This window comes from Anabas testudineus, chromosome 13, assembly GCF_900324465.2.
Source record: "Anabas testudineus chromosome 13, fAnaTes1.2, whole genome shotgun sequence".
NCBI lineage: Eukaryota > Metazoa > Chordata > Actinopteri > Anabantiformes > Anabantidae > Anabas > Anabas testudineus.
The window spans coordinates 17,395,371-17,420,883 of record NC_046622.1 but is presented as its reverse complement, the minus strand read 5'-3'; the positions used below and the strand labels follow the sequence as shown (position 1 = coordinate 17,420,883).

The 25,513-nt window shown below is 42.3% G+C and overlaps 3 protein-coding genes across 4 annotated transcripts in view; 1 reads left to right on the top strand and 2 right to left on the bottom strand.

Annotated features, from left to right (window-relative positions):
- Positions 1-61: 61 nt before the first annotated feature.
- On the bottom strand, positions 62-2,632 carry med29 (mediator complex subunit 29). The gene is made up of 4 exons (XM_026366236.1): positions 2,430-2,632; positions 2,212-2,270; positions 1,988-2,072; positions 62-1,640 (listed from the first exon to the last, which is right to left on the bottom strand). The coding sequence occupies exons 1-4, from the start codon at positions 2,601-2,603 to the stop codon at positions 1,413-1,415; spliced, it is 546 nt and encodes a 181-aa protein (XP_026222021.1). The 5' UTR covers positions 2,604-2,632; the 3' UTR covers positions 62-1,412.
- Positions 2,633-3,045: 413 nt separating this feature from the next.
- ppp2r1bb (protein phosphatase 2, regulatory subunit A, beta b) lies at positions 3,046-13,319 on the top strand. The gene is made up of 15 exons (XM_026366168.1): positions 3,046-3,197; positions 3,907-3,997; positions 4,107-4,207; positions 4,470-4,702; positions 4,843-4,990; positions 5,108-5,263; positions 6,497-6,611; positions 6,728-6,798; positions 7,793-7,927; positions 9,176-9,349; positions 9,531-9,591; positions 10,849-11,003; positions 11,185-11,327; positions 11,441-11,532; positions 11,632-13,319. The coding sequence occupies exons 1-15, from the start codon at positions 3,120-3,122 to the stop codon at positions 11,646-11,648; spliced, it is 1,770 nt and encodes a 589-aa protein (XP_026221953.1). The 5' UTR covers positions 3,046-3,119; the 3' UTR covers positions 11,649-13,319.
- Positions 13,320-18,112: 4,793 nt separating this feature from the next.
- Positions 18,113-25,513, bottom strand: part of sik2b (salt-inducible kinase 2b) — a 38,254-nt gene continuing 30,853 nt past the window's right edge. The window contains exons 12-15 of one of the 2 annotated variants that reach the window (XM_026368034.1): positions 24,533-24,690; positions 23,632-23,745; positions 23,319-23,410; positions 18,113-22,586 (exon numbers count right to left, since the gene is read on the bottom strand). In XM_026368034.1, the coding sequence (XP_026223819.1) occupies positions 21,941-22,586; positions 23,319-23,410; positions 23,632-23,745; positions 24,533-24,690 (1,010 nt within the window). In that variant the 3' untranslated portion in view covers positions 18,113-21,940. The remainder of the gene's footprint in view (positions 22,587-23,318; positions 23,411-23,631; positions 23,746-24,532; positions 24,691-25,513) is intronic. The other variant, XM_026368044.1, reaches the window with a different exon arrangement.

Genomic DNA, 25,513 nt, shown 5'->3' with positions numbered 1-25,513 from the left:
GGGTTTGTCAAAATATTAATATAAGACAAAAGAGAAACAACTGTAGCTTTTATTTCCAGGCGTGTCCTATTACATTGATTCAAACAATTAATAGCACTGGATGTCTACGCTCAGTTCAGATCTGGGTTTTGCCTGATGCCTGGCTGCATTTATAGTTAAGAGGTGTAACCAGAGAGCTGTCTATGGGTGAGCAAGCAATTGTGAAGCTGAGAGAAGATCAAAAATCAATGAGAGCCATTGCACAAACATTGGTCATAGCCAGTACAACTATTGTGAATGTCCTGAAGAAGAAAGAAACCAGTGGTGTACTAAGTAACAGACATCGACCAGGTAGACTAATGAAGACAACAGCAGTCGATGACATCAACAGCAACCTCCAGAGGACAAGAGTGAATGTATTACTATCTACTGTTTGCAGAAGACTTCACGAACAAAAGTACAGAGGTTACACCAGAAGATGCAAATCACTCATAAGCAAGAAGAACAGGAAGCCAGGCTGGAATTAGCCAAAAAGTGTTTTGTTTGTTTGAACCTCAAACAAAGTTTTATAGACTGATGAGACAAACATGAACCTTTACCCAAGTGATGAAAAGGCTAAAGAAAGAATCTGCTCATGACCCTCAACATACAAGTTTATCTGCGAAACACAGTGGAGGTAATGTCATGGCTTCTTCAGGGACAGGCTCTTAATTTCATTGATGATGTAGCACATCATGGCAGCAGTACTCAGACATCTACAGAAACATTTTGTCTGCCAATTTATAGACTGATGCAACCAAACTGACAGGAGATGCTACAAACCCCCCAAAACTAATAACAACTAAAAGAGGCTGCGTTGTAAGGCTGGAAAAGCATCACAAAAGAAAAATGTAAAAGTTTGGTGATAGACGATCACAAGCTCAATGCAGTAATATCAAGTCTTATTCAGTTCAATATATTCTAACTCCATCTGTTCCAATACCTTTGCAAACAAATGGTGCCGTCTTCTAAGTTGATTATCAGGTCCAGATGTTAACACCTAGAAATAAAAGCTGATATGTTGATATTTTGTCTCATATCATCATCTTTTGATGTCAAACTCAGACTTTTTCAGTTAAATAATGAGAAAGCATGTGTTTCAGTAGAAAGGTTTTACTGTTAATACAAATAATCTAGAAAAGACTTGCAAATATGGATCAGCAGTTACAACTCTGCCACCACCTGCTGGTCATCCTGGAACACGGCTTTCTATCAGGGATTATATACAGTGTTTACGAGAAACATAACTTACTTAGAAAAAACAAAACAAAACAGTTCAACCATATATACAGGCTTTTGAGAAACGAAACAGCATGTTGACCAAAGTAGGACAAAAACAAGATGTGAAAAAGTCAAATTGTGAGCAGAAGGATTTGAAATAAGTCGTTCCAGGTCTACATGATTCCCTGAGGCTGTCCCTTTCCTGCTATCTTCTTGGAACACTCCAGCAAAGCGTTGTGGATATCTTTGGCACAGGAGATCTGCGACTTGATCATGCCGAGGTACTGGGCGTAAGACATGGAGTCTGTCTGCACTGTGTCTGGCTTGGTGGCTGTCGGGACCAGGTTGGGTGAATGTTTGGCGCTGTCAATGCTCTGGGAGAGGCACTCATAAGCCAGTCGCTGCACAGAGGAGACAAACTGTTAGTTGGTCTAGTACACTGTTTCAAACTAGGTACAGCATATGTCACGGTTTGTGTGTCAACACATAGAGAGCTGTATGTGAGCAGATGAATGGGCAAAGTTGCAGTTTTATCCATTTCAAATTAAATGTACACAGTGAAGTGTGCAAAGGCAACTTGCAGGTTAAATACTCACGTTAGATTTAACAAGACACACTCATGTCATCTATTGAAAGTAACATTATTTTATTTTAGCTTTTAGTAGAGAATACTAATTATAAAGAATAAAAAAGCAAGGGCATGTCTGTCATTCAGTTTCAGCATTAGCTGTATTATAATATTTCTTACCAGACACAGCTCCAGCTGATCGCAGAGGGCGTAAAACTCCTCCAGGCTTTTGTCAAAGCGTTGAACAGAGGTGTCGCTGCTTTTACTAAACCAGAGGAAACAACAGGTGTATTTACAAATCTGAAACGTGCCTCTTCTAAGTAATATGGGACCAATATGGGATCTGAACTCAACACACAGGACAACACAACAAAACCAATACACGACGCGTTCAGGGTACTTACATGCCATTATCAATTGCTGTGTTATGACCCAAATTCAGCGATGCAATCTTCATCACGTTCTGGAAATGGAGATCAGGGCAACAAGTTAAAACCACACCGCTGTAGATAGGTACCGTTTGAAAAATAAATTCGTGCCAAATAAACTTTTACAGTTCGTTGTTGTGGCCAGCTCTTATGAGCATGTCCGACTGCAGGCTCGCTACGGCGCTGCTAATTACCTGCAGACTCTCCTTCAGCTGTGGAATAAGCATCTTGAATCTATGGACTGGATCAAAATCTTGCTGTTGACTCAGCTGCTGCTGCTGCTGCTGTTGTTGCTGTTGTTGTATTGAAGTAGGTTGTTGTAATCCGGGCTGAGACATCGGACCAGCCGGCTGCTGCTGAGACGCCATCTTGACCGGTTATGGCGCACAAGCTGCAAGAACATTAAAATATCCGGTTCGCCGTTTTTCAAAATAAAATAATGTCCTGAACTACGCAGCTCTTAAAACTGAAATTTGACGCATATGTTGAACGTTTCGATTGATTATATCACTTTGCATTTATTACACATATTAAGGAATTTTTGTTTAATAAATCAGTAAGTCCAATTACAATTGAGTAAAATATGTCGCATGTACATTGAATATTTGAGTTTGGCTCACAGTGGAGTGAGTTATTACACAGTTTCGAGGTTTATATTATTGACTGTTTTGTGTAAGTAATTACTTGTTCGTTTAGTTTGATACCGAATGGATTCAAATTAAATTTTAAATTAGCGTTGTTGTTGTGGTTCGGTTTTCCCGTGGCTCCTTGAAGGCAGCAGCAGCGCAGCCCCGTAGGAGGGAGGGCCCTGCAGCCGCGGCGCTCCGGCAGAAACCCCGTAGAGCGGCAGCGCAGCGCCATTCGGTAACTGCAACAGTATCAAAATGGCAGGAGCTGATGGAGACGACTCTCTCTACCCCATCGCCGTTCTCATTGATGAACTGCGAAATGAGGATGTTCAGGTAGTCACGCTAATCGTGTCTTGAATCGCCATTTGTTTTTGTGCGGTCTCTTAAAGCCAGTTCGACGTATTTTTTCAGGCGCGTATCTGATTTCTAGCTAGCAAACCTAGCAAAGGTGCTAGCTAGCGTCCCCCGTCCCAAGGCCTATCAGGAATTTTCTGCCGGGCGCACCCTAATGTGCCGGTCTATCTCATTTATTGCCACGGCCTACGACGTTAGTTCCACATGCGGAGTAACGGTTGATAAAATGTAGGTCGATGTGGTTACACAAACTGAAATATAAAGGCAAATTTAAGTGGTTACATCTACCTGAGAGAAATGGGTCATTAGCTCCTAGCGTTAACGCGTCGCTGGTATGCTAGCTAACGCTAGCTGAATGACTGACTTGCAGTTTAAGTTGTCGATCAAAACAGCTAGCTAAACATTCAAGGCCTCGGTGGGCAGAGATCACTGTTGTTAACATGTTTATGCCTTGCATTTTGATTTATTTGTCTTATTTCTATATTTGCTGGCGAACGTTAGTTAACTACCACGTACTGTCTTCGCCACTTATAAGCTAATATAACTTACGATACGTTCAAGTTACATTTCTGCTAGATTCAGTTTGCATTAATAAGGCGTGATTACGGCCTGCCAATTGACATTAATATCAATTGAAATTAAACTTTAGTGTGAAGGCTTTTCTAACGTTTGTCTACTTTGTGTACAGTTACGGCTGAACAGCATCAAGAAGCTGTCCACTATTGCTCTGGCCTTGGGAGTAGAGAGGACTCGCACTGAACTCCTTCCTTTCCTTACAGGTAAAAACAAAAGCTTGTGTTGTCCGAGCTGTTGCAGTAGCACACAATCACAGCATTGCTTTTTTCGAACTGAATTCATGTTCTCACCAGACTCTCTGTCATCCTCTAGACACCATCTATGATGAAGATGAGGTGCTCCTGGCCTTGGCTGAGCAGCTTGGCAATTTCACTATGTTGGTGGGAGGGCCAGAATATGTCCACTGTCTCCTGGTAGGTTTAAAGTATATGTGAATGCATGCCAGTTGCCAATTCTTAATTTTGGACACTTCAGTGTATTTAATTAAAAAATAACAAAGCCTGCATTAATTTAAAGTTATATGCATGTAATGGTTTGAGCTAATATGAAATTTTGGAAATGTGAGATGAAGATTAAAATTCTCTGCCTATTTGTTTTTTAACCCTCGACATAATCCCTACCTTAATGTTACCTAAAATGTGTGAATAACCAGCCATATCCTTTTTTGATATACAGCCTCCTCTGGAGAGTCTTGCTACAGTGGAAGAGACAGTAGTCAGAGACAAAGCTGTGGAGTCCCTGCGGAAGATCTCTCAGGAGCATTCTCCAGTTGACCTGGAGGTTCATTTTGAGCCTTTGGTCAAGCGGCTGGCCAGTGGTGACTGGTTCACTTCTCGCACATCTGCTTGCGGCCTTTTTAGTGTCTGTTATCCTCGTGTCTCCAGCACTGTCAAGGCTGAGATTCGACAGTAAGTAACTTCTTAACACAAGTAACAATTTTTTGGTTTTTGGTTGCACTTAGGTGTAATCTAAAGATTAATTTCTGCTTACAGCCTGGTTTAATTCTAACTTTGTTTTGTGCGACTATAATTTTTGTGGTTATTTCTAGGCATTTTCGCACCTTATGTTCAGATGACACTCCTATGGTACGTCGTGCTGCAGCATCTAAACTTGGGGAATTTGCCAAAGTGCTCGAGCTGGATTATGTAAAAACAGACATAATTTCTCTTTTCACTGCTTTGGCCTCTGACGAGCAGGTAAGTGTGGGTGCTTGTCCTCCTTCTTTTCAACTGATCCTGAACACTTTGTTCTGCCGTCCCTTGGCTGCTAAATCAAACGCTGGCCAAACTCAACCGTTTCCCTTTCTCTATCAGGACTCTGTGCGGCTCCTTGCCGTTGAGGCTTGTGTCAGCATTGCCACTCTGCTGCCTCAGGAGGACCTGGAAACCCTGGTTATGCCAACCTTGCGCCAAGCTGCAGAGGATAAGTCATGGAGGGTCCGTTACATGGTTGCCGACAAGTTCTCTGAGGTAAAGGGCCAACTTTTTTCCTTGCTATCGTCCTGACTAAATGTATAATTGTGGCTAATGTCTGATTTAATGGTGAAATATAATGTCATTAAAGACATACACTTGTGAAGCATTCTTAAATATTTGTACTATTTTCTTTGAAGATGTGTGAAAAGGAATTCTTCATCATACTTTTAAGTATTGCCCCATTTAACTCTTATGTAATGTATGAGCTACAGTCGGACTGCAGAAAATATTAGTTAAGTGCTTGCGCTTTAATTTCAGGAAATGTCAAGTTAGTATTTTTATTGTCTTTTTTTCAGTTTGTTTTGTTTTTTTCTGCTGTGCGGGCATTTTATATATTTAGTCTCGCTATTGGGCAGTTTCAAATGGCATATTTGGTATTTAGCATTTGTCTTGCAGTTGTTGTTCCCACCTTTTCTGTAGTGAGTAAGAGGGATGTCAGGTGCTTGAGCTGAGATATAGCTCAAGTATTTCCACATTTTTATTGTGTAATTATTACTGATGGCTTACATTTGTTAAAAAAACAGGAAAAAACAAAAACAAAAAAAACACCAATATCTGGTGCACATACAACAGTCTACTGCAAGCAAAGGGTTTTCCATATGATGTGACATATGTTCTGACAGCCTCTTGGCTCTAACACCTAACACTGTACACAGCATCTCACAAGCAGTTGAAGCAGCTGAAGTTTTGTTGAATGTTTTATATACATTCAAAATTTTGTCTTAGCCAAAGAATATTTGAAATACAGATTAAAAGAAAATAATCTATACTTTACTAGTCAATACATTTACCATTTTAGACATGGGCACAGTGACATGTTGTTCTTAATCATATATATTTGCTTTATTAGACTGAGTTGATTGGGAAAAACTCAGGTGAACATGTTAGTCTTCATATTTTATGTCAGCATTGAGTACTTGTACTTCCAAGCTGTCAATGTTGTTATGCAGTTGCAGACAAGAGGGAATGCTGCAGAATCTTGGTATGACACATTAACCTATTTAATAGAGCATCCTTAACTGGGTTACTTGTACTCCGTAAGAATACTTAACCAAGCCGTTGTAATACATTCAGGATTTTGCAATGTGAAGCCATATGTGGACTCATATGAGACTGTTCTGTGCATGTAGGCGTTCTTATTGTTAGAGGTAATGTGTTACAAAAAAGCAGCACAATGTTACTTGTTTGTTTGGATATTGAGAGGTGTTGATTTCTCTCTGAATGTAGCTCCAGAAAGCAGTCGGGCCAGAGATCACCAAAAACGATCTGGTCCCAGCTTTCCAGAATCTTCTGAAGGACTGTGAAGCTGAGGTCCGTGCTGCTGCAGCCAACAAGGTCAAAGGTTAGTACATGACAAATAATGAATAATAAGAATACTATTATTGTTACTATTATTTCAGCATCATGTCCAGTTTACTATTTTACTAACAGTGTAATTTTCATGTTTGTATTTTTTAGAGTTTTGTGAGAACCTCCCAGAGGACAATCGTGAGCAAATCATCATGACTCACATTTTGCCCTGTGTCAAGGTAAGACATCCACGTTTTCTGTCACATTGTGATATTTTTTTGGTGCTTTACTTCTGAGATGAGCAGCGATACTTTGATTTGATGTGCACAAAAACATTACTAATACACAGTTTAGAAAATGTGATCATAACAGTAAGTACAGTGGGTCCAAATTTAATTATAAAGCTGTTTTCCTTACTAGACTCAATATTTCTCACATCCTCAACAGATGTCAGTGCTCGGCAGTGGTTAGGTTTTGAACAGCAGGTGGCACTGTTGTTGTTCAGCAGGAAGTTTAGCAGCACTTCTTTTGCTTTTACACTTACACAGCTGCTACTTGATCCTTTTTTCTTTTTTTTTAATTAACTAATGGTAGTGGAAGTACTGCTAGACCTGCACTAAAATGTATAGACCTTCAGGTTGTTTGTAAAATGCTCAGTAAGGATCGACTGTTTATCCTGTTAACATATCAACAGTTGGATAAAAGATATACAGGTAGCAATAAACAGAATCACCTTTGGAAGACTGTTAACGTCTTGATAATGATTTGTGATACTTGCCCACGTCCCACTTACTTTAAAGCTAATCTCCTTATATTGTTAGACGTATTACTAATAATTTTATGTATTGCGTTACAATAAATAATGCTGCTGTTGGTTATTGTGTAGTTTGTACTAAAATCCTTCGTGTGTTATTTACAAGATCAGTTATGTTTGATATGATCTGTGCACATGACGTGGTAATAGGCAGTTTGTCTGGCCCTTGTTGATATTATGCTGTTTGTTTTATGTTCACATAATTTGAAGCGATTTCACTTACAGTAGTTAACTGCAATGACTGTATGCCTGCACTAGTATTTAATCCACCTCACTGTGTATTTACTCTCAAGTCAATTATAGCTTTCTTCTGTAGTGTGTTGTAAATATGACAAATAGTAGTAGTCTTTATGTTTGACACATTTTAAATATTTGTTTGTGCTGATCTTTCTGTCTCCTGTGTGTCCCACCCCGACCAGGAACTTGTGTCAGACACCAACCAGCATGTGAAGTCAGCCCTGGCCTCAGTCATTATGGGCCTTTCGACCATCCTGGGCAAGGACAACACAATAGAGCACTTACTGCCTCTCTTCCTGGCTCAGCTCAAGGACGAGGTAAAGGAAATGCTGACTTGAGATCATTTACCACAGTTTCTTATATTATACACATCTGTGTTTGGAAATCATCAAATGCTTGGTGCTTGGTTTAGTAACCTTCAAAACAGCTTCTTTCTGTGAGGCGTCTCAGTTGATTGACCAACTTCGTTGACTTTTTGTGATCAGCCTGTCTGGGACACAGTAAAGCCACTTAGCCACAACCAACAGATGTACTTGTACACCACCTGGCAGGCTAGGAGGGTGATTCATGCATCTGAGACTTTAAAATTACAACACTGACTCGCTGCCTCTAGAGGGGTGAATAATGAAATGCTGGCCACAGCTTAACTATATGTTTTAAACATTTTGACATCTACAGTTATTCAGCTCTACATTTATTTTTGTGACTGTCAGTATTTGCGATACTTTAAAATGATTTGATTTTTGATTGTAATATGTATGTATTTAGTTACAGTGAGTTGGTTGATGTCCTTGTTGTCTATAATGCCCAAAAGCAACTAGTTAATCTGGAACAGCACTAGCCTAGTCACAGCTTGTCCAGTGAAAACACTTCAGTGACATTAAGTCTGTTTTAAGCTCAGATATGACTTTATCACACTGGACACAAAGGTATAAAAATGTTTTGGAAGGCTTGAGCCTTTCACTTCACTGCTTTCCTTAGTCCTATTTAAAGATGGCCCAATTTCCTCACAGCACAAACACAAGACCAAGAGTGTCTAATTAGATTATAGTGCAAACTGTCAGCCTTGACTTGAAAATTTCAATAATTCAAAATGCATCTGTCAGAACAATTTTAAATGGAGCAATACGAAAAACAGCAGACATGTCATTCATCAAGGAGCTTTTTTATTTATTTTTTTATTTTATTTTTTCTTCAAATTGTTTAATCTCTGTTTTCATTTAAGCCCATCTGGGAGTGTGAAATCATCATGTAGTATAGCTTTTCCCCCTGGATGCGTTGTATAAAAAGTTTTTAGTTGTTTCAGTTTTTAACATCTTGTCCAAATGAGAATGAAAGCTACTCTCGATATAAAGTTCTTAAGTGGCCACAGAACTGAAATGCACTTTGGACATAATATTAAAAAGGTAATGAAAAGAAAAAGATTTGTTAGATTTTTATTTTAGATTAAGAGTCTAGATCAAAGACAGCAAATTGTAATAGGTGATGAGTAAAATATAGTTTGTCAGATATCTGATGTGGCCATTTAAACAAAAGATTAACCTTTAAAATGTTTCCTGGCACAGTGCCCCGAAGTGCGTCTCAACATCATCTCCAACCTAGACTGCGTGAATGAGGTGATTGGTATCCGTCAGCTCTCCCAGTCACTGCTGCCGGCCATTGTGGAGCTGGCAGAGGACGCAAAGTGGAGGGTCCGCCTCGCCATCATAGAGTACATGCCCCTTTTGGCAGGACAGCTGGTGAGTCATTGAGTTTGGAAAGACAACTGAAACCGATATAAAATATGCTTTAACGGTCTTTCTAATTAGTACCATGCATAGAACCAGACATCTTAGTAATGTGCACACAGACATGCTTTATCAGCCCTGATTTGAGCGAAGCCATCCAGGCAACAGCGCTAATTACACTCTGTTTCCGTAGGGAGTGGAATTCTTTGATGAGAAACTCAACACCCTTTGTATGGCCTGGCTTATTGACCACGGTAAGGCACTCTTATGGATTAGCATTTTGAAGTATTAATATCATTGATGAACAAATCTAACTTTCTTACTTTCTTAACTTACTTTTCTTGTGTCATACCACTAAACAGTATATTTTATTTTATTTACCAAGATTGTTGATTATTGGTTTCTTTGACTACACTGGATCCCCTGTCTTTAGTTTTCCACATCTTGGCATCTCTGGCTTGAGTTGAGGTGAGATAGCATCAGGATGGTAAGAGTTACCACTCTAAAACTGAACAAGGCTAAGCAGGGGTAGAAGTAGTGGTGAGAACTTTGAGAGTTAAGGGAATGGACCACATGAAAGACGGTAGTGCTTTGGAAGTTGTAATCAGAATTCTGTATCTGTCGCACCTCCTGTATGTATAACTTTCCTTTCCTTACCTTCTTAGTTTAGCTGTTTACTTGTCTGCTTCAACCTGCAATTTGTCGTGGGTTTCATGGATCTTCTCCCTGCACAGCATTTCTAATCGTACATTCGTATGTTGGACGAGCTGTGTACCCATCATTCCACACACTTTGCTCCATTTTTTTTTTGTAACCTCAAAGTTTGTCTTTTCCATAAAAAAGTCAATCAATGTAGTGTTCTCATCTTATTTGTGTTGAGTTTTCCAATTAGAGACACATGCTCACTACTGAGGACAAAGGGCCAGCTGGGTTACATCATTGGAATGTTGCTTGTGTGTGTTTGGCTGTGGCGGGGGTTAGGGCTGTGCCACCCTTATATAAGCCTTACAAAGAAAGACAGGACCAGGGAAATCAGCCTAGAATCTTTCTCTCTCTAATTTTAACACAGATCCTGTTCTGTCATTTAACCAGTTCCAGTTTAACCAAACAGACCTCGTGTTTGTAGTGTTGTGACATACAGATACTTTGTGATGTTACATTACATCGATCAGTATACAAGTCAATTCTTTGGCTCATAACCAAATGTTGAATTATTGTACTTCAGCCACAAAATGAAGACTATTGGTTTTGTTGTGGTCGACCAGTCAGAATAGGAAGAATGTAATGCTGCCCTTGATCAACAGTTGTCTGAACACAAAGTGCATGGCAGCGTGTTTCCATGGGTCTGTGTAGTGGCAGACTGGTCCGAGTGCCCACACTGACCCCTGTCCACCACTACATTAAACATCCAGGCGCTGCAAAAAGGCAGGACCTGGTCCGCACTATCTCTTCTCCACCATGGAGACCTTAAAAGTCATCATTCACACACGATGTTCTCTGTAATTTTGTAGTGTATGCCATCCGTGAAGCAGCCACCTGTAACTTAATGAAGCTAGTGGAGAAGTTTGGAGCTGAATGGGCTCAGAACACCATTGTGCCCAAAGTGCTGGGTATGGCCAATGACCCCAACTACCTCCACAGGATGACCACCTTATTCTGCATCAATGTGAGTTAACATTGATTTTTGCATAGACTTGCTCTCGTGTTTAGTTCTTTATTATTACATTTGATGTTTAATGCATCATTAATGTGATATTGTGTAACATGTAACTAATCTATCTGTATCTGTATCAGTTCATTTTTCCATTAATCTGTAAATATCACTGTTCACCTGCATTGTGTTCCAGGCTTTGTCCGAGGCATGCGGCCAGGAAATCACCACTAAGCAAATGCTCCCAGTGGTCCTCAAGATGTCCAATGACCAAGTGGCCAATGTACGCTTCAATGTGGCTAAATCCCTTCAGAAGATCGGACCGGTGCTTGACAGCAAGTATGTTGTCTTATAATTTAATCTCTCCACAGTGACAGCGATGTATTATTACACTAAAATCAAGAAGGGACATAGCCAGTTAGTTTACTAGTGCTCATCCTCCTTGTCCACAGTGCCCTGCAAACAGAAGTGAAGCCAGTGCTGGAGAAGCTGGCCTCAGACACAGACATGGATGTCAAGTACTTTGCCCAGGAGGCTATCAGTGGTAAGCATCTCTGTCTTCTGTTGTGTTTGAATGACATGAATCATATATGATGTGCTCAAAGCTTAAAGATGTGATTTTCTGTTTCTTTTTCTTGTGCAGTTCTGGCCCTTGCATAACCACCCAACCAGGCTAAACCCAACATCCACCAGAACCAACAACGCAAACACTTTTACAAGATAATTTATTGATGTTCAGGAACAACTGGTAAATGTATAGAGAAAGCTGTTAACAATTGTTTTATCTTTTTTTTTCTTCTTCTTCTTCTTTTTTTTTTACTGTTTAATGGTAGTCCATGTCTAGGCATAGCACAGGCTTCTTTTGTTAACTTTCCTCTTTGCTGTAAATGGGTGCTTCAATAAAGGCAAAGTGTGATGAATTTGCATTAAGTGGTGCATGCTGACTAATGTGCTACTGTACTAGCTAGGCATCGCTAACCAGAACCCCTCTCACATTCCTCCCTCTTACATCCTTGGACACTGTTGTAGTTTAGCCACAGTCATTGCAGCATACCACGTGTTTGTTTGCTACCTAGCACAGAGGGCCGTGCTAGCGCTTTGCGCTACTGCACTTTTCTCCCAGTGCTAGACACAAACTTTGAGCAACGGACGGTGCAACAGGATGTTCATTTTGCTGAGCTTTGTCTCAAATCACCCCTTTGTTGATTCACTTTTCCCAGAGGCACTGGTGTGGCTCTACGGAGAAGTGATTGAAAGGTCTGCAGGTCAAGTTGGCTGTTGTTGTTTTTTTTTTTGTTTTGTTTTTTTTTTCTACCAGATGAACCTTTCACGTCTGTGAAATGTCTCATTTGATTTTTCTGTACTGCTCCGTCTGTAACAGGTGGTCAACATGACTGCATGTAATCTGAAGATCTAATGTGACTCAGTGATTGCATGTACTAACTAACCAATCTCAAATAGTGTCCTTTCCCCACTCCATGTACCAGACTGTCCTGCCCCCCTGCGCTGTTTGTTCTCTGCAGCAACACAGATTGAATTGGTTAAACAAATGAATTACCTCGGCCCAGCGTAACAGGGACCAGCTCAGTCGTAAAGTGTTGCACATAATTACCCTCCTCCAAATCCTCAGTGTTTTTTGTAGACGTGCAGGGTGGGAAGTAGTAGTCAGCTGCGTTTCTGCAATGTTTTCTCGGCATCGCTCTTAATCTTTGTGCCAATGACTTTGAAAACAGTGGTGGTTTTTTTGTTTGTTTGTTTTAAGTAGGCCTGGGTAAACAGTTTTCACCTGTCCTGTACAGTATAGAGACAGCTTTGTTCTTTCTTGGGGACACTTTGTTCTGTGGACATTAATGGGATGGTAAAACAGCTGTCGGGGTCATGGGGTTGACACAACTATGGCCGTCTTGTGTTCTAGAGCCACCCGGTTTCCCCCTCAACTCCATGCAACGTTCTCCACTGTACGTGAGATTTAGAACATTAAGGGCCACCCAGGGACCTCCGCTTCTAAATCTCAACACGATGGAGAACAAGTGCATGCTTTCAAAGAAAGTGGGACGCGTGTATGTAAGGCTGCATAATGTTTTATTATAGGGTGGGAATGGGCGGGTTGAATAAATGTATCGTCTCTGTTGATAAAAGAAACTTTTGTCTTTCGCTGAACTGCTCCCGCTGCTCCCTTCTCCTCCCCGCTCATTTTGTTCTCTTAAATAAACCTTGATTGTTGATTGTCCTGTATCGCAAAGACTGTGCTTTTATTTTTATCTTGAGTTCCCTCCACAATTGGGATGCTGTACTACTGTATCTTGATCTGAATAAAGTAACACAAAGGAACTGGTGTCGTCTGCTTTTCTAACTAGTTACTGCTTAAGTGAATTACTGTAATTGCCAATTGCCACACGAAGACTAGCAACAGGAAATCATCCAATTAAAACAGTTTTTGTGTGTGTGTGTGTAAAATACAGTATTTAAATCCAGCATTGCCATTATATTAAAATGACAGTGGAGTGAGCGTTACGTGTTGTTTTAAACTAACTGTTCGCTCTGAAGTTATGTGAAGGACGTGTCAAAATAATAAATCTGATGTTTCTGTCGGGTTTGTTGCTGGAAAAATAAAAGGCAGAGTCAATATGTCGTATAGATACAATCAATTCAGGTCAAAAAATTATAAGTGAAACCAAAATAAATTCCTCATCCTCTGATTGTCTTTTGGACAGCTGCAGCTTTGTATTTAATTCATTCACCGCCCCCAAGTCGGTGTGTGATGTGCTTTTCAGCAAACATCATGAATTGATTTTGGTGTTTGTCGACCATCAAGTGGGAGAGTTATGCAAAAAGACCCCATTACATCCTGTGTCTGACTTGAACCTGGAGGATTTTAAATAAACCAGCCTGAAGGAGACTCAGGAAGATGTGGCATTCATTTCACATGTTCCTGGTCTCATATTTGGTCAGCTCTGACCTGGTAGGCAGCTGCTGCGGAGATGAAAAGCGCAGGTCCTCTGGGCTGTTTTGGCCACAGGGAACCACGCAGAGCGGGGCAGGATCTGCAGCTGACACCTGCCTTCAGCCTGACTACTGCTGGGGGAGAGGAGGAACTGAAGGCTGGGTCGAGAAAGGGTTCTTTGAATTCAGCAAAAACATGTTGATATGTTTTATGGAAAATGAACGCTGCTGTGCTGCGGCCTGTTGGAGCTGTCAGATGAGCAATCAGCACACGGGATTAGAGCAGTAAAATCACATGGCAGAGATCTTTTTGAGAATCCCCCCCCCCCCCCCTCCTTTTTTTTTTTTTTTTTTTTAAATCTCCTCCAATCTCCCATCAGCCCCCCTCAGAGCTGTGAGCCGTGTGCCTTCCCAATCCTCCACCCAGCCCTTCGACCGTATACCTCATCACCAGAGCACATTATGCACATGTGCTGTGATGCACAGGTTGCTGTAGCTGCTGTGTGTCAGCACATTCTGCCACAGCGAGACCACCTTGAGAGCTATTTAGATTACAGCGGCTTCGCTGCTGCAGGATGTGCGTGAAGTAGGAGGAGGACTGAGTGGTACATGGAACATTTGAGACTGATAACCAAACCAAACCACACTTTAGACTTTTCCTTACATGTACCAGACGACCGAGAGTTATTTTTTTTAAGCCCGTGTTCTAAACATAGGAGAACGTGCCAAGCTTTGAACTGTAATTTTTTTTTTCTGCCAAAAAGTCTTCATTAAAACACGATTACTTGAAGACGAGGGCTAATCCGCCCTCTAAATCCACTTGAGTTCATGAGGCAGTAATGAAACAGCAGCAACCTATTTCTTTCTATTTAGATCCTGTTATTTGGAGGGATTTTCATCAGCCAGAGCCCTTGACAGCGCTGAGAGCCCTGACGTCAATGCAGCTGCCTCCCAGGACTGTGTCATTTATAATGAAAGGAGTCAAGCGAAGCCCCCGCACAGCATGGCGCACACACACACGCACACACACACACACACACACACACACACAGTGAGGTCAGATGCTTTCAGGGTCACAAATGACAAACATCAGTCAGAGAGGAGAGGAGCGCTGGCCCACTCGTTTTCCTCAAGTCACCTTGTCGCTTCAGCTCCTCCGCCCCTCCGCATCATCTCGCGGCGATGCAGCAGAGGTTCAGAAAGTGCAGAAACTTTCTTCTCTAGGTAACATCACCAGAGACACAAAGATCACTCGAGCAGAGTGCGAGACTTTCCAGCAGCCAGAGCCTGCTGGAGTCGAGTCTTTCCAGGAGCTACTGGGTCATCTATGCTGGGATTTCTGACTCCGTCCATCTGCTGGCCAGCATGTGTTCAGAGAAAAGGGACTGAGGGTGAATAATGGAGGACACATGCATATAAGTGCAGAATGACCTTTAATGACGAGCTCGGTTCATGTAAGAAAATCTTTGTTCCACTGGCAGCCCCTCACACACACACACACACACACACCATGCAGAGCCACAGCATTTACGTCAGCCTCGCCGCTGCACCCGAGCTTTGCAGTTATTAGAAGCTGTTTTTGAGTTTTGCACGGTGACTCTCACGGAAAAGGTGCAGCTCGCTCCAGAGGTAGATTGGTGGGCATTTGTCTCTGAGCCTGTTTGTGTGTCCCTCCTCTGTGTGTGTGTGTGTGTGTGTGCGCCCAGCTCTAATCCTGAACACTGCTGTGATCTCCTGCTCTAAAAGACGCAGTAGGATGTTGTCATCCACCCTCCTCCTGTTGTCTTGGCAACCATTGATGTCATTACAGCATACTTTGGTCTGATGAGTGAACAGGCCTCTAATATTGTGATATTTTAGTGGGGGGGGGGGTGGGGGGGGGGGGATAAGATGTGTGCCCTTGTATCAGCTTTCTTTTCTCTCTCTCTCTCCCTCCCAAGAGTGTCTGTGACAGACAGCCTGCTGGAGGTCTCAAAAGCAGATAATGGCACTGAATGCATCCTATAAATAACCAGGTCTAAGTGGAGAATGCTGCCGTCTATTAGGGGATCGTGCTGCAAGATCACACTTTTCAAATATAGAATTAAAGTGTGTCAAAATCAGGTGTTACTAGTTTTTTTTTTTCCTCTATCATAGCAGAGCAGGAGGCTGGGAGCAGTAAAATGCTGATGTGTGACCGTTTCAAGCTAAATGGGGGGGGGGGGGGGGGCGAGGGGCTGATCAGTTCGGCTCAGCAGCACCAACTGCATGTGGCGCACACGGTCTGATCCCAGGAAAAGAAGTGAGACCCTGGTTTCCATGAACAGATTGACAGCCCTCCCACCCCCACCTCACCTGCCTCTGACGGTGTATTAGTGGGATTAACTGTTCTCTGTCTGAGCGGCCGATCGGATTGACATGTTCTGTGTAAACGATCCTTCCTACACCAGAGGGACAAACCTCCGCTGTCAGGCGACGCTGGGAAATCTTTTCAGTTTCTAGAAGCACATTTTGCTGCAGTCTTCTTCTCAGTATTACTGTAGCTGAGGTCAACCAATCAGAGCTCGGTTCAGCACAGCCCCCCCCCCACCCTACTATCAAAGGTGTTTGAGTTCCTCCTACTGTAGTTTAATAAATATTGACAGGTGACTGGCACGGAGAAGTTGGAAATGTGACGTCAGTCCAGTGATCTAAGCCGCTGCCCCGGGCTTCAGTTCTTATCAGCGCTGATGAATTATTCAGTTCATCCTCCTGCCTGTTAGCACAGAAATGTGCAAAACTCCGCAGCGGCTCACAGCTCGATGTACAAAAGAGGAGCTGAGGGGAGGTTGTCTGCTCGTCAGGGCGAAGGGTGCCGGTTTTTATGTATTCATTTGTTTTACTTGAAATCAACACTTGACATGTGCGACATTAAAAATAATCCTGAAAAAAAACACTGACGGTGTGACCATCACACACAACCCTCCTAAAGGTCGCGAATACTGGCGCCGAGAACACGGTGGACCCCCAACTGAAAGGGCTGCACGGCCATGTACCACACTGATTTGTCGTCTGTTCACAGGATGAACATCCTCCCAACAGAACTGTTCTCTGCTGTAGAGCAGCACACTTGGTTTGGTGAAGATCAGCTGATGAGCCTCGGGAGTTCTGGAGAACTGACCCAGCACCCAGCACCCAGTCCCACAAGTCCGTTTGCTTTCTGAAAGTCAGGGCAGCGTAACACAGGATCGCTGCCCACTGCTTGCTGGATGTCCTTGAACGCTTCCTTGGCCTCCTCTGTCTGGTGCAGCTTTGTGGGCCCCTTGGGGCTGGCAATAGCTCATCCATAAGCCTCTGGAAGGTGCCCAGAGCCTCGTGTAATCTAGATGTCATCACAGTAAAGTGAAAAAGTTTACTATGGAGCCCGAAAGGCGTCAGAAGGGGCGAGTTTCCTTTAGAGAGAGGTCAATAGTTGTGAGGTACTTGAGTCCAGGTCCAACATATGACATTTGTCTGTTAAAGGGACCAACGCTCCTCTCAGCTTGCTCGTAGAGCTTCATCTTTTGATGCTGTGCAGCTGCCATGTTTTCCTGGGGAAGTGTAGTCATGTTCTACACAAGTGTGTCAGATCTCATGTGTGTAGTAAGCTGAAACCTTATTGTGATGTAAATGTGTGTTAACTCTGACTGGATGCATCTGAAACATGTAGTGTATATATCTATATCTGTATCTATCTATCTATCTATATCTATCTATCTATCTATATCTCTATATCTATCTATCTATATCTATCTATCTATCTATATCTATCTATATATATATATATGTACACACACTGCAAGTTTAATATTAATTGCATGGCCAGTATTAACAGAACATAAATATTTAAATGATGTAACACAACCAGTTCTGTGGCTTCTGCTGTGTTTAGTTCTGGTTCAAAGGATTTCAAGTAGTTCAGCTATGACTCAACAGTCTATATGAAGCACTTGGTGTGATTCACTTTTCCAGGTCATTAACCTACACCGGCTAAACCTGAGGCGCTATCAGGTGGCTGCAGGACGAGTGGATTATGCAGAGAAGAAAGCAGAGTATGTGGTAGACAATAATTGTCAGCTCCGTAACCGTGTTCGAAGAACCAGTCATTACGGAGTATTGTCACAACACACTGACGAAGTATGTGACTCATCAACACACTGAAAAAGAAAACACCCGCAATGCTATTCCGTTCAATAAACCTTTTTTAATCTCAACAGCAAGTTAGCTTATGTGTGGTCAACATCAATGAAGGTAAATATAAAACTGGATTTCTATAGATAGATTGATGTTTTTGTTTTTATCAGCAGGAGGTGAAATTATGATACTTGGAAACACGTCCACTAGAATCTTCATGACTTTAGTCTTCAAACTAGAGAAATATTGCTATAATACTTTTCAATGGCATACACTGATTGACCAACAAGAAAAAGCACGGTAGAGAAGCTGACGAAGAAGCTCCAAAACTCCACACGGTGGGTCGTACAGGGAAACTTCTGAGGGACTTTGGTTTTGTACCTTTGTAAAACCTGGCTCTACTTACTTTCGGAAAAGAAAATACAGAAAAAGAAAAAAGTCAATCTTAACAAAATAAATGATATGAGGGTGCCGACTGGAAATAATGGTGCTATTGGAAATCTTCGTTTAGACTGAAAATATGAAAAGTAAAAGGCACACTGAACACTATTCACGTTCAACACAAAATTCATCTCGGTGCAACTTGAGCGTGTGCCAAAAAATTCATTACACCCCTAATTTGTACAAAGAACACTCACTGTGAACTGAAAAGTGTTACTCTTTCTTGGATTACCAATCAACAATCAGATAAAGTGTTAATGTGTCTGGTCTTTCTTTGAAAGAAATTTGTTTTGTGTCCATTATTGGTGGGGAAGAGAGAGGAGAGAGGTGTTTCCTACACACGGGCGTTTTGTTTCATCTGCCAGGAAACGGCAGAGCGACACGGACCCGTTCCCGCCTCCACCACGGTCACCTCCTCCTCTCGCGCTACATCTCTTCTTCCCCTCATTGTCAAAGTGCTCCAGTATTCAACTTCCACAGATCATCCTGTAGCTTCTAGAGAACAATCATCAAATATTGACATAAAGGCGAAATCCACCCTGTAATACTCTCCTGCTGTCAGGTAGCAGCAGTCTAGTTGTTGTCTGAACTCCAGCATGACTGAGTGAACCTGCCTCAGTCTGGCCCTTCACTTACTCCTCTTTGTGAAGGATTTTCACCATGACCCGCAGACTGGGTGTGACCTTATTCCTGTCAATTAAATATGGGTGTCTGAGCATATAAACATATCCAGCTCACCAAGTAGTTTGTAAATTTTTGGGTGGAACTGTTAACACAGCCACAAGACCTGTTTTGCAACATGTGTTGTGCTGCAGTGCACTCTGGTCTATAGAGGTCATTGTAGTATCTCTGTGAACCATCAGAGCAAAAATCTTAGATCCTGAGGGACTGACATGGAAACAATGCTGGATAAATAGCTCGTTTCTGACATTTTATGTATATTGTTTTATTGTCATTGGGGCTTTTTCATATTTTTAAGGCAGCAAGTAGTGAAGACTTTTTCCATGGGAGGGAGGTTTCTGTTGACTGTTCATACAGTTCAACTATGTCAGCCTTGAGAAACTATGAATACCATTTTCTCTTTACTACTTTTTGATGAATAACTCATTTGTTAGTTAAGTAAATAATCAACGTATTATTTCATAATTAGTTGGAGCCTTCATTTGTTGTGAAACTATGTTCAAAGCATTTTAGGGTGGATTTTTCCTTTATGTCTTGCACAGGACTGCAACCACAGTTGGTCCATATCTTCTAAACCCCATTAAAGTTAGCAACTACAGAAACTCCAAGTCACACCACTACTTTAGAGTGTGATCGTGAACTCTATGATATCTGTTCAGTCCAATCTACACACTGAGAGTAACTGCCTTGTGTGAAACAAGGTTACAAACGCTCCAACAGTTTAACCCACGACCACTGGAGGTCACGCAGTCTGCCAGATGGTCACAGTCCAATCATCTCAGCTCACCCCTCTGACGTTCTCTGTCCTGTTTTTCCAATGAAAAGTTTTTTTTTTTAAGTCAACATCATCTGTCAGAGAAGATACATACATGTGCTTCAAGTATATAGAACACAGTCCAAGTGTTATGTATAGAAAAGGAAACGATCCCTCCTCCTGTTGCAGGCTTGCTGTCAGTCAAAGAGTGGTGGTGAGCAGTCGAAATCCAGTGTCAGGTGACTGATGTGTGGCTGGTCTTAGTCTCACAGCAGCCCCAACATCAGAGAGGAAACATTCTTTCATAAAATCTAATGCAGGGAATCTTTAAGGGGTCATTTCATTATTATAAACAAGGTTCGTCATTAAAACACAGAGGCATGACTAGAGCACTGACGATGTAAACCAGAATTAATCTAGAAGCTACAACTGTGAGGGAAAAGCACAGCTTGTGTTACTTTGAATGGAAACATCGGTACAGTGGTTGTCTTTTTCAGTAATGACAACAAATGATTTAAAACAGTCTCACACACTCACACTCACACTCACACTCACACACACACACACACCTGTCTCCAGGCCTGCCCCTGCACTTCCAGGGCGAGTGAGCGAGAGATTATCTCCTGGTTACATCATCAGCTCAAGTGATGTCACTGTTGATGACTTAGAGGTCCCCGGGAACCAATCAGAGTTGGCTGTACAGGTGAGGCTTCCATTCATAATCCTTCAACATTGAGGATGAATATTGCTTCAGTATTACCACAAAAATAGAATAATATTGACTGTCTAACACTGCAACTTCTCATTCAAACAAACGTTAATCATATCAGCCCTCATTTATCAGGCAAATGCACAAGCCACAATTCAACTGTTTAAAAGATCTGTGGCCATTTCGCTCGAAACGAGAAAAAAAAATGCTAATAATCCTTATGTTAATGTGAGCATAATGAAACCTGGCAAATGTGTGCAATCAGCCGGAAAGGTGGAAAAGCAGTTCAGTAGTGTAAGAATTAAATCGAGATCAGTAGTTCAAGATTCAAAAACACAAAGAAAAAAATATTATTTAAGAAACACAATAGCCTGCAGCTAAATCTATTATTTTCATGAGTCAATTAACGTAACCTCTGTCCAAGCAATTTTAAAAGCACATATGTAGTAGAAGTTCAACAAATGATGCATTATTCATCAAGCTTCAATTAGCATGTGTAGGGCATTTGTTAAGGCAAATGACAACACACAAGTGACCAGTTGTTTCTTGGGATGAATACTGGTTTAGTGTTAGGACCTATTCATAAACGTCAAGTTAGCCTTTGCATTTACATTAGTGTGGAACAATTTTGACAAAATGGACCAAAACACTTTTAACACTTGCACTTGTGGTGATATCCCATTGTACCGTGATAAATGAGGGCCATTTTCTCTTGTTCAGCTGTTTTTCATCTACTGAGAATAAAAATGCACAAAAGTGTTTTGAGAACCAGTCTATTGTTGTCAACAATGTCCTATTTTAAATACAAAAAGCACTGCCAGACATTGTGCTTTTGGTTGCCAGTCAGTTCTAAATGAGTTCACTCTCAAACCATTTCTATGTGAAATGCTGCACTCTGGCTGTCTCCAGGATGTGCACCATACCTCCGGGCTGCATGGCGCAGTCCTCACAGGTGGCACAACATCCACGACAACAGCAACCTCGCCAAATCTGCACGGCGAAGCTCACATTGTGCCAAGTATCGGACCTGTTCCTGCATCACAGAGCTGTTGAGAACGAGAACAGTGTGGGAGAGGGAGAAAGGGAGGTAGGCTAAGGGAGGATTTTGGTAAAAAGGTCTGAGGTTCGTCACAACTAAGAAATTAAGTTTGTATTAGGCATACAAAAATGTACACTTATCCTTCCCTGTTGCTACGCTTGTGGCCTCCACTTATATCTCCCTACTCTCTGCTCTTAATGCTTTGTAGGTTCTCAATACCTAATACTGCTTTCTCTTAAGCCCCTCAGCTAGCCTCAGTTGACAAGTACGAAGCCATGCTGGGAGTCCACGGTCTCCATCATCTCACTGTCCAGGAGGGAGCTCTGCAGCTCAGGCAGACTCAGGCCATCTGAATGCACCGGACCAGCCAAAACTCCCGCCACAGCTCCAGACTCAGCATCTCCTGGAGCAGGCAGGGGCAATGAGATGGGGTCCAGGGGGAACTCATACTGCTCTGGGTGAAGAGCCTCAGTGGGAGGCCCCAGGGCCTGCTGCTCACAACCTGTGGGGTAGCTGAATCCCAGGCCACTGGCAGAGGCTTCATGAGACTGGGGATGGTGGAGCTGGTGGTGGAGGTGAGATCCAGGGGTCAGGTGTTGGGTGTAGTGGTGGTGGCTCATGTAGGGGTCATAAACCAGGCCCTCGCCCGGTTCCATCAAAGGACTCAAACTATGGGGATGACTGTAGGGAGGTGAGGCCTGAGGACTGCCCTGCTGCTGTGGCTGAGGCTGGTGGGTGGATGACACAGGGGGGACCTGTGGGGAACTTTGAGATGCTGCTGGATCTAGAGCAGGGCTGCCTGTCAGGTAGGATCCTTCTGCTATCTGCATCTGGTTGAAGTAGGCCTGTAGTCCCAAGCCCTGTGACTGCTGCTGTAGGTACATCCTCTTCTGGTTCAATCTATGGGAAAAGCAGTAATTGGTAACATGGAATTTCTTGCACGTTTCACACAGCCTGGTCCCACACCAGCAAATTGCTATCCACAAGACTAATGAATGTGTTGAGCAATTTGAACTGGCTATTTGATAGCTGACTGAGCTAATCAGAGCTTAGTTCTCAGTGACACTTCTGCACCTGTATTTTACAGGTATTTTAGGTCCACTCCTCACAAGCAAAGCTGTCTCAAGTTTGAGCTTTCAATTTAGATCAGCACTCATAGAAGGCTACTTCACAATAGTCCAGGTTATTATCCTGTTGAAGGACCCATGGCCTGTCACAAACACCAAGATTTCTGACACTGAGCGGCATCTTTTGCTCCAGGATGCTTTCATAGTCTTGAGATTTTATTGTACCCTGCACAGATTTAAGAAACCCTGTGCCAGATGCAGCAAAGCAGACCCAGAACATAACCATGCCTCCTCCGTGTTTCACAGTAGGTACAGTTTTCTTTTCTTTCTTTTGTATGCTTCATTTTTGCATCTGTGAACATAGACCTGATGTGACTAGACACTTCAGACAAGCTGAATGAATGATGTAAAAAAAATATGGCAAAAAGCTTTTTTTTAGTTGCAATCTTCCTCCAATGGAAGGCAAATAAAGCAAAAATGAACACACGAGCAAAACACTGAAAATATTTTATAAAATGGAAAAAATTATAAAAAGTAAAATGCAGACATTTTCAGTATAATTTACCTGTGTTCCTGCAGCTGTTGCTCTAAACTTCGAGGAGTCTCCTTACAGAAAAGTTGGCAACTAGCAGGACTGTTAGCCAAGACGTTGGCCTTCTAGGCAGAAGAGAGACTGAAACTGATGACTGTGTTCAGGATAATTATGATAACCAGCAACAAAATGTTTCATTATTTCTGCATCATGGCAGAGCTGATAATCCTTAAAAGTCCAAATAACATTACTGAATGTTATGCAAAGCAGCCATTTGGCCAGTATGAACCAGAGGATCACTGAATATAGTGATAAAGAGATGAGTGCAGGTGCTGGTAAACTGTACCTGTAGCCTATGAGTGAGGTATTGTGTCTCCAAACTCTGTCTGCGGGATAGGAGAGGTGGCTGTGGCCCACCTTGGTATAAAGCTAGGCCCTCCTGCTGCTTGGATGCCTCACCCTTTAATCAAACATATAAAGCATTACATCAAGGGATGTTTATGCCCATGCACTTGTACACACATGCTCAAGGGCACATATGTATAAGATCCCCTCTCCTGTCAGTTAATAAAGCTGTGTCAGGGCCTGGGTGCTCTAACTGCATTATCCACGCTGTGTCCTGCCCAAATGCCTGTGTGGTGACTGATCGGCCAGATGTCGTCCCTCTAAATGGCATGTGCCACAGGGATTACGCATTAGTTAAATGAAATGAAAGCAAATTAAATGGATGATGGGGGCCGTGCATCATAACCAACAAAGAGCTGTGTTATTGCATTACAAGAGATGGACAAAAGGTAAACAACTAGATCTTGTCGGCCTCTATAATTGGTTTAGAGATTTTTTTTTTCTAAACAGGAAAGTCTACGGATTTCTCCTCAAATGGTTCCCCATTGCAGTGTGTCTATGCCCATCTTTGTCTGTGATTGAAGCTTGGGCCTACTTACCCATAGTAGTGACTGGCACTACTATGGGTAAGTCTGACTGACTTCAACAATGGTTTCATTCACTTTGGCCTAGGCTCCAGGCCCCAGAGGGACGGGAGACGGTAAACAAGCCACAGTTGGCTGCCTCTCCTGGGGTTACACAACAGCCTGGGTGTCTGTTGTTTCATTTTTTTCTAGACAACATGGGGTGCAGACTGCAATGAGACTGAGGCTCAGAAAGTGTTTGGGAAGAGGCAGATCTTGAATAGGTTTCAGTGAAGGATATGTGTGTGTGTGTTTGTGTGATTAGGCAGCATAACTAACTTCCAGGAGGTTGTGCAAGTGGTGCTGTGGTCCCAGGGGGCTTATGGTGGCCCCTTCTCCAGAGCCCATCTGCTCCACTAGCATCTGGACTTTGTTCAGCTCCAGGATGCCTTTAGTCCTCGCCAAATTCTGGAGGTGCTGTCGAAATGCAACCAGACCTGAGAGCACAAACCAAACCCACAAAGAAGAGTCAGTACTGATTTACTCATGTCAGTAGAATCACTTTCGCTTAATAAGATAATAAGAGGGATTGACAGCTCCATCTTTACAGAGAGTCTGGTTTAATCTTCACTTACGTCATCAAACTGGTTGACCAATTTAGCACTTTTCATTGCCCCTACTGACAATGTGACTGGATGTACGTCATGAGCCACTGTGGGTGTGTGTTTGTGTATGCACATGACAGTATGTGTGTGTGTGTGTGTGTGTGTTTGTGTGTGTATATATGTATGTGCAACAGCAAGTAGATAAGACCCATCCAGTGGTGACGAGCTGTAGCTGTGAATGATAGGACCTGACTCACTGTGATGGTGGGAGTTATTTAAAACCAGAGTCAGCAGTCTGACGCAAAAGAATCCACCGCATCAACACTCTCCAAAGAGGATTATGAAAAATAAATAAATAAACATGCACAAATGTCAACTGGGAGTGCACAGTGCAGGGAAGCAATGCACATTTTTAAGCTGTAATTATAGTTTCTACTTGGTTAAAGCGCAGGTGACTTAAAACCAGCAGACACAGAATAAGGTAGCTGTAAAGAAAAAAAATGAAGGGAGTGGTAGAGGTTGTTTAACATTTCCCTCTTATATTTTGGCTTCCCTTTCTCTCTGATGTAGAGTAGAGACAAATCCTGCCTGCCACAGACTGAAACTTTGAAAAGAGAATGAAAAGCAAGGGAGAAAATGAGCAGTACAGAGGGTGAAGCAAAAGTGAAAAAGAGAGAGAGAGAGAGAGAGAGAGAGAGAGAGAGAGAGAGAGAGA